General features: G+C 43.4%; 1 protein-coding gene across 3 annotated transcripts in view; it reads right to left on the bottom strand.

Moving 5' to 3' along the window:
• The window catches only part of LOC106533758 (phospholipase D1), a 33,373-nt gene that overhangs the window by 6,961 nt on the left and 17,589 nt on the right, over window positions 1–8,823 (bottom strand). For all 3 annotated transcript variants that reach the window (XM_014030192.1, XM_014030191.1, XM_014030190.1), the window contains exons 9-19: window positions 8,215–8,367; window positions 7,987–8,136; window positions 7,140–7,223; window positions 5,492–5,573; window positions 5,244–5,354; window positions 4,975–5,157; window positions 4,622–4,841; window positions 2,093–2,221; window positions 1,887–2,005; window positions 1,664–1,777; window positions 794–904 (exon numbers count right to left, since the gene is read on the bottom strand). In XM_014030192.1, coding sequence (XP_013885646.1) covers window positions 794–904; window positions 1,664–1,777; window positions 1,887–2,005; window positions 2,093–2,221; window positions 4,622–4,841; window positions 4,975–5,157; window positions 5,244–5,354; window positions 5,492–5,573; window positions 7,140–7,223; window positions 7,987–8,136; window positions 8,215–8,367 — 1,456 coding nt within the window. The remainder of the gene's footprint in view (window positions 1–793; window positions 905–1,663; window positions 1,778–1,886; window positions 2,006–2,092; window positions 2,222–4,621; window positions 4,842–4,974; window positions 5,158–5,243; window positions 5,355–5,491; window positions 5,574–7,139; window positions 7,224–7,986; window positions 8,137–8,214; window positions 8,368–8,823) is intronic.

The following is an 8,823-nucleotide window of genomic DNA, read 5'->3' as shown; positions in this document are numbered from 1 at the left end:
GGTACTTATATTCCACAGTACCTATGTTCCCTGGTACCCATGTTCCAGGTACTTATGTTCGAGGAGTTTAGTCCCTGTTTTGGACCTGGGGTCTTTCTGTTTGGGTTTCCTGGTCGTTAGTCAGGATAAATAAAGTTCGGGACTTTTCCACTGAAATATGAAGATTTGTGACATTTTTTAACAAGAACGTAAAACGACTTTTTGATTTAGTGTTTTTTTCCCACTTGAACGTCTGTCACTCCTGACTCTGACATGACAAAAAACCTGAACAGGCTGAACCGGGACAGCTCTAAAACCGGTCCATGAAGCACACACGCCCAGCTTCTGTGTGTTTCAGCAGCTCTGACAGTTTACTGAAAAATGTAGGAAATACCTGAAAAATTCCAACACGTCTGCTAAAAAGATCAAGACAAGACTTTTGTTTGTGTCTGAATTCAAAATAAAATAAAATAAAATAAAATAAAATAAAATTAGAGAATTTGCATTTCCAGCGAAAATGCTAGTGTGATTACCTCTTGCTGGTAACTTTAGCTGAAGCACAGCTAAGAAGCACATTGATGATGTCACCGATGTGACTGATGTSACTGATGATGTCACTGACGAMATCATCATCAAAATTGTAAAAATTGAAATTGCTAAAAAACTATAAAAAWTTAAGATACCAAAAATGATWCCAGGAATGTCCTGAAGGAGCTGAACATTTTRTTATATKAATGGTTTAAATAGMATAAAAATTGTGGAAGGAGAAGCYGTCCAAAAAATRTACGGAAGAAACTGATTAAATTAAATKAACCTCTATGTAGATGAAGTGTTTGCTGTTCTGGATGGTGTTCACGTAGGCCAGGTGGATGGACTCCTCGTGATTCTTGATGCCAGCAGACCAGTCTGAGGCAGAGCGAAGAATCTGAAGAGACAAACGGCAAAATGTCAGCCATCAGAAACATTAAATGTTGGTACAAAATGACCGAAGCTAAAATGGTACAACCTGGTACCAGTTCAGTAAAGAAACCCTGAGTTATTTTTCATTCAAAAAAGAATTTAGCTGAATAGCTAAAAAAGCTAAAACTAGACTAAAATTGGTTTAAAAATTAGCTGGAATTAGCACGAATATAAAGAGCACGTTCATATAAAAGGTGAAATTAGCTTAAAAAAGCTCAAATTARTCTATTAACATGTACAAAAAAATGACAAATCATAAGTAAAATGAAAGGGAGCAGAAACAAGAAAAAATCTTATATCTGCCCTTTAAAATTTTTTTAAAATTAGCTAAAGAGTAGCTAAAAACAAAACAGTTGAAATTAGGGGAAAACAGCTGGAATTAGCATAATAGAAGTCGAAGGAAGATGAAATGAGAATAAAGGAGTTTAAAACAGTAGAACCAGAACAAAAARTAAARATTTATAAACATTTTGAAGGTTTTAAGGATGTTGAAATCAGCTCAGTTTATTTTCCATGAGAGAAAAATGGCAGAAAAAGCTAAATGTCTGAAAGTCACAGCTAAAATGTCCTGAAGCAGCCGAATGTTTTGATCAACTGTTGAAACAGAACAAAAACTGTGGAACGAGATACGTGCAGAAAAACGATCCCAAAAATGTGATTGTTGGACAAACGTTCACACAGCTGAAGCTGAACGTATCAGAAGAAGAGAAAAAGCCGAAGCTACCTGCACTTTGGTGTTGACACAGTTGGGAACTTGGTAGCGCTGCTCTCCGGCCGTGGTGTGAGACTTTGGCAGCAGACATGGAAACGACAGACCTCGATACTTCAGCTTCACCAGCTGATATGAGACAAGAGATATGAAAGTGTTTAATTTATATTTAGTGTTTGATGTTGTGTTAAATAACCAGTAAAACCCCTGCAGCCCCTCTCTGGACCACCAGCCCCACCTTGGTGAAATTCCACCGCTGGATGAAGTGTCTCGCCACGTCTCGAGCCGCCCGCCCGTGGACCACCGAGGCGATGTCGTGCCAGGGCATTCTGGGCATTGTGTGTCTGTCGATGAAATCTACAAACAGAGCAGAGATTAATCAACAAMAGATTTTTGGCGCAGAGGGAACCCCACAGCCGGGGGACACCTGAGCGGCGTGCTCACCATCAAACGGTTTGTCCAGCTGGATCCAGTCTTTGTACACAAAGTTGCAGTAGTCCTTCCCATGCCAGAACCTGGTGTTTCCAAACAGCTCTCCCACCCCGGTGTGCAGGCTTCGCACCGAGCTGCTCCCTGAAACACAAACATGATCATTTTCACAACACTTCCACTAATACCACAAACTAATCCAGACTTTATATTCAGGTTTAGGGTTAATAATCCATCCTGCAGCAATGGATTCAACTGTTAATTACATTTTTAATGAGTTGTTAAAAGCTGGAAAACAACAACTCTGCTAGTTTTGTTGTTTAGTTTGTGTTTTAGAGCCTGTTGAAACAATAAACTCCAGATCTGTGCTTTAAAATCTCTGCTTTGTCGACTCCAGAGAAGTTAAACTAATAAGTTAATTATCAAGCTGCTGGCCACACGTCTCAGCTCCACTCTGACAGCTGAATGTTTAAGAAACTGCAGCTCAGGATATAAACCAGGAGCTGGGGTCTGACTGCTCTTAAAGCACAGACAGAAGCAGGACAAACACATTCAGACCCAACAGAACTCTTRTCTTTATGAGCCGGATTTATTACACACCAATCATAAAAAACTAATTCAAGTATTTTTCTTTTGTTTGCATTTTAAGTGTTTCATCTGCAGCTAAAAGTCTGTTTTAATAAATATTCAGACCGATCCACTCGTGTTTTTTCTGTCCCTTCTCCTGCATTTTGAACCTCAAACTGGTTCTGCTGATATTTACAGATTTAAAAAAAATTTTTCAGGAAGTTTTAATTAGTTTTTACTCATACTAGGAAATAAAAAAACTGCTTTGCTGATTAAAACTCCTTACAGGAACGATTGTTTCGGTCGTAAAAGGAAGTTATAATGACTTCAGTTTTGTTTTATTAGTATAAATATAAAATATGTAGGTTTCAAGATGGCCGCCACAAACATTGGCGCGATGACAAATGAGAGGAGTTCTGATGAAACATCAGCATGCGAGGTGGTGGGCGACGTGCATTTCTTCAACAAACGCTCGTTTAAAAAAAATCTAATCAAATCTGTATTTTTGGTTTGTAAACAAACCAAAATAAAGATCCAAACAATGATCAAACATCATCTTTCTGTTTGGAATCAAAGAGCTCAACCTTTGAGCAGAGGAACCAAAGGTTGTGGGCTCCACAGCAAAGCATGCTGGGAAACAGGGACCCCCCGATGGCTCCCACTCACCAGCTGCAGCGCCCGCCCTCGGCTCCGAGGAGGTCTGGCTGCTGACGCCGTGAGACCGACCTGAACAAACCGTCCAGAAGAGAAAAATAAAAGCTCCAAACACAAGACCTGCTTCTGGGCTCAGGGCTCTGCAAGCTACGGCCCCAGGGCCACGTGTGGCCCCTTCACCAAAAATACCATGAAAATGTATTTTCTACTCAGAACTTTAACATAAAAAAGATTTTATGTCCTAATTTAAGCCAATCTGTAAATAAAGTTTATTTGATAAAATGATTCTAACAATACAGGAAGCAAAACTGATTAATTTACGCTAATAGATTGTTAGCATGCTAACATGCTAACATGCTAATAGATTGTTAGCATGTTAGCTTCTTCATTAATCGAGCTGTAAAATTTAACACTTTAACAAGATCCTGAGGAGAAAAACACCTTCTGTACAGGTTTCTGTAAATCATGATATTTCCATTAAACGGCTTAAATTTTATTTTTTATTTAAGAAATTTTTTAGGAGGGAAGACTGTGTTAGCTTTGTAGCAGAAAGTAGCTATAAATTAGCTTACAAGTATCAGAATAGTAGCTAAAAGTGACAGAATAGAACTAAAAACTAAAAGTAACAAAATAATAGCTAAAGCTAAATGCATTAAAATAGTAGATAAAAGCCAAAAATAATAGAATAAAAGCAAAACAATAGCTAAAAACTAAAAGTATCAGAATGATAAGTTAAAGCTAAATTTATCAAATGCTAGCTAAAATCTAACAATAATCGCTAAATGCAACAGAATGATGATTAAAAGCTAAAAGTAAAAATAGATAAAAATCTATTATTATTATTAAGCTAGAACAGTAGATTAAAGCTAAATGCATCAAAATTTTACTAAAGCTAAAATTAACAAAATGGTACCTAAACACTAAAAGTAACAGAATGATAGCTAAAAGCTAAATGTAAAAGAACGACACATTAAAAAGGTAAATGCTTCAAAATGTTAGCTAAATGCTAAAAATAACAAAATGGTACATGAAAACAGAATGATAGCTAAAAAAAAGCTGAAAGTGACACAATAATAGCTGAAAGTATCAAAATGACAGATTAAAGTGAAATGTATCAAAATGAGAGCTAAAAGCTAAACGCAGCTAAATGCTGGAGAGTTTCAGTCATTTTTATTTGAGCTGTGATATTTTTCGGTTGTGTTCCAGATGAACCTTTGATTATAGATCTTTAACTTCCTGGTTTATAAATCTACAGTTATTTAACACCGAGCTGTTTGATCTGAAACCGTTCTGGGCGTGTCGGCTGCAGACCCTCAGACTCACTCAGCTGCTCGTCCTCCAGGTCGCTGTCGCTGTCGGCGTGGACCAGGCCGTGTTTCTGCAGGTGTCTCCTGATGCTGAACCTGGTCCTCCTCATCCTGCCCCTCAGCTTSGGCTCTTTCCCCGAGTCTGTCACCGTGAAGATGCTGTTCCCGCTCCTGTAGGAGGGGCCGCCGCTGCCGTTAGCTGGAGGAGCGGCAGTGGTGGGGAACACTGCTGCAGCCTGAAACAAACAAAAAAAGGACTTTTATTTTGTAATGACGACAAAACGGCTGACGTAGACCAGCTCAAAAGAAACATCAAACTGAGTTCAGATCAGCTCCGACTGTCAGAGGGTTTCAGGTTGTTTCAACTACCTGCTCCAGGTGAGAGAGCGTCACRCTCCCGACGTCCGTGAGGCGGTGCTCCTTATCGTCCCAGCGTCCGTACGCCAGGTCGATCCCGCCCACGAAGGCCACCGATTGGTCGACCACGATGATCTTCTCATGATGCGCCCACAGGTAGACGGTGGAGGAGACGTGGTCTGGGTGCCGCATCACCTGAGGAATGACAGGAAACAGCTGAATCAGCAGGTGTGTCTGACCTGTGGGACCTGYGGGACCTGCAGGGACCTGCAGGGACTGACCCGGATGTTGGGGTGCAGGTTCAGAAGAGTCCTCTTGCTGTAGCCTGAGTTTATTCCCAGAGCTAGCTCCACCTCCTTGTAGAGCATCACAAAGATCCGAACACCTTGTTGCTGCAGAAACACACCCGGTCAGAAACTGTCAGAAACTGTCAGAAACTGTCAGAAACTGGAGGATTTGTTTCCTCAGAAAACATTTAATCAGTTTCACGTCAGCCTCTGATAAAAACAGTTAAAGGTTTGCATCTCACAGCTTTCCGCCGCAGGATGCAGTCCAGACGCCATCGATTCCCTTCCACCACCGGCCTCTTCAGGAAGATCTCTGGACTCAACCTGAAGAAACAAACRACAAAAAGTCTGAATGAGTCCTTCACTTGTGGTCTGTATGAAGTGGAACTGCAACACTTTGGTCTGAATTACTCCTTACTGTAACCCCACAAGCCCCGCCTCTTTTCTGACGTATGTCTCAGACCAACTCATTTTGAGTCTGTCTCTTTAAATCCAAAAAAAAAAAGTTTCACCACTTGTTACTAACTTGTGGCACTGCATTATCTCCTAGCCACATGTTATCTTGTGACCACACATGATCTCCTGGCCAAGGGTTTTTATCTCCTGGCCACWYRTTAMWATCTTGTGGCCATGCATTACTAACTTCTAGCCACGTTATCTTGTGACCGCACATTATGATGTCCTGGCAACATGTTTTTATCTTCTGGCCACACATTACAATATTGTGGCCATGCATTATTATCTCCTAGCCACATGTTATCTTGTTGCCACACATTATCTCCTGGCCAAGCATTATCTTGTGACCACTAATTATTATTTCATGGCCATGCATTAATATCTTTCTCACATTAACAATTTTTATCCAATGTTGTTGTTAATTTACAGATGATCAGCGTTTAGAAAGAGAAAAAATCAGCAGGAACACAAACAGACTCTGTCAGGCTGTAATCATCTGTTTGACCAGGAAACCTCCCTGAGAGGTGATCACCACCTGAACCTGCTGAACTCACAAACCTGGACCTGTGTCCCCATGTCCCTGTGTCCCCGTGTCCTTGTGTCCCCGTGTCCTTGTGTCCTTGTGTCCCCATGTCCCTGTGTCCCTGTGTCCTCGTGTCCTAATGTCCCTGTGTCCTCATGTCCTTGTGTCCCCGTGTCCTCATGTCCTTGTGTCCCCTTGTCCTCATGTCCTTGTGTCCCCGTGTCCCTGTGTCCCCGTGTCCTCGTGTCCCCATGTCCTTGTGTCCCCGTGTCCTCATGTCCCGTGTCCTTGTGTTTTCATGTCCTTGTGTCCCCATATCCCTGTGTCCCCGTGTCCTTATGTCCCCGTGTCCTCATGTCCCCGTGTCTTCATGTCCTTGTCCCCATGTCCCTGTGTCCCCGTGTCCTCATGTCCCCATGTCCTCGTGTCCCCGTGTCCTCATGTCCCCATGTCCTCGTGTCCCCGTGTCCTCATGTCCCCGTGTCCTTGTGTCCCTGTGTCCCCGTGTCCTTGTGTCCCCATGTCCCCGTGTCCCTGTGTCCTCATGTCCCCATGTCCTCGTGTCCCCGTGTCCTCATGTCCCCGTGTCCTTGTGTCCCCGTGTCCTTGTGTCCCCATGTCCCCGTGTCCCYGTGTCCCCATGTCCCTGTGTCCCTGTGTCCTTGTGTCCCTGTGTCCTTGTGTCCCCATGTCCCCGTGTCCTTGTGTCCCCATGTCCTCATGTCCCCGTGACCTTGTGTCCCCATGTCCCTGTGTCCTCATGTCCCCGTGTCCTTGTGTCCTTGTGTCCCCGTGTCCTTGTGTCCCTGTGTCCCCGTGTCCCCGTGTCCTTGTGTCCCCGTGTCCCCGTGACCTTGTGTCCCTGTGTCCTTGTGTCCTTGTGTCCCCGTTAGCAGCAGCTCTACACTCACCACCAGTCCGTGATGAAGATTTCCTCTTTGGCCTCTTCCAGAGCGTCGGCCACGTCCTCCATGTAGGTTTTACCGTTTACATACCTGCAGATGACACACCAACCAAACTTTAGCTGTTTTGACTGTTTAGCTGTTTGCTTAAGCTGCAGGGTGACTAGAAAAGGCTTTTATTTTGAAGGACAATAAATCAGCTAAGGTGGCAGACATGACTTTGATTTAAAATGATTTTAAAGCAGTTTATAGAAAATAAACACTGAAGATGGAAGAAAAACTAAAAATTGRTCAAAACATGAACTAAAATCTAAAACTGTGACAGAAGCCGAAGAAGAGGTGCCTGCAGGAAGACTTTAGCTGCTCTGATGAGAGGCTAAAGATGTTTCGGCTCGTTTTAGGATTATAAATGTTGAGTTCAGGTCGAATCGCTTCAGGTCCAACAGTCTAACGTAACTAAGAGGAGTCGGATTCTGTGTTTCAACACACACACACACACACACACACACACACACACACACACACACACACACACTCAGTCTGTCCCACAGACAGGATTGTGTTGCTCGTCAGGAGGACAGGTGATGAGCAGGTGAGGCTCACTTTCCCTCTCTCAGTGTCGAGTTACGACAGACAGAAACTCACTTCTGAGCCTCTGTTCGAGCGAGGACAAATAAAAGCCATCGTGAAGAGCTAAAACTGAAGGAAGAGAACCAGAACCTGGTGCCAGCTGGACCAGGACTCCTCTAGACCGCTCAGAACTGGACCAGTTTACAGCAGAAACAAACTCTTCCATCTAAGCTTCTGTATTAAACCCGTCTATTATAATGAAATACAAACAGGAAGTGAGTGTTACCATTTGGCSGGGATGTTCTGTTGCTCCATGGCGAAGGAGCAGAAGCGGTGGTCCTTCAGGAAGGCGGAGCCGTGCTTCCTGGCGAAGTCTTCGATGGCCTGACCCCACCAGCGAGCGTGTCTGTAGCTGCCGCACTTCAGCACCAATGACCTACAGAAATAACGTTTAACCAACAGAAACTTACAGAATGAGAGCTGCAAACTGACACCAAAGACCCCCAGAACCCACCTGGACAGGCTGTCCACGCGGACCCCGTATTTGGTATCTGTGTCTTTGAAGTCCATCTTGATGCTGAACTCTTTGTCGAACAGCATCACAAACGAGATGGCACCAGAGTCTGGCTTCATGTAGAGCAAGAACGAGTCCTTCACCACCAGCCAGCTGCACACACACGCACAACACATGCACAACACACACACAAATGTATAAATTTAAATGGACACATTTTACACAAAGACCTAACTCCTGTCAGAGACCAGTGAAGGTCCTGAGGACGTGCTTTTTTGCTCTCAGCTTGGGGAAAAATTCACAAACTGGAWGTGATTTTGAYGAGGATCACAGMTCAGGAGCGAGCCTCCAGCATGTAAGGATTACATCTGGGTGATGCTTCAGACGGTGAGAGGCGAGGAATGACCCCAAATTCGGCTGAATGGCTTTTTCTTGCCACCTCAGAGTTGCAGTTGACACTTCAAAAGCAGCAAGAATTTCAAGGCTGCTTTGTTCCAAAACAAATGGATTAGCTATCTGGCGCCCAGCGGCACACCCTTAAGGGCAGTGCTTATCTCAGGCTGTGTCTCAATTTATGAATTGAGACACAGCCTCAACCTCCCCAGGATG

The sequence above is a fragment of the Austrofundulus limnaeus genome, unplaced genomic scaffold (assembly GCF_001266775.1).
Source record: "Austrofundulus limnaeus strain Quisiro unplaced genomic scaffold, Austrofundulus_limnaeus-1.0 Scaffold1014, whole genome shotgun sequence".
Taxonomy (NCBI): Eukaryota; Metazoa; Chordata; class Actinopteri; order Cyprinodontiformes; family Rivulidae; genus Austrofundulus; species Austrofundulus limnaeus.
This window is presented reverse-complemented; position numbering and strand designations above follow the sequence as displayed.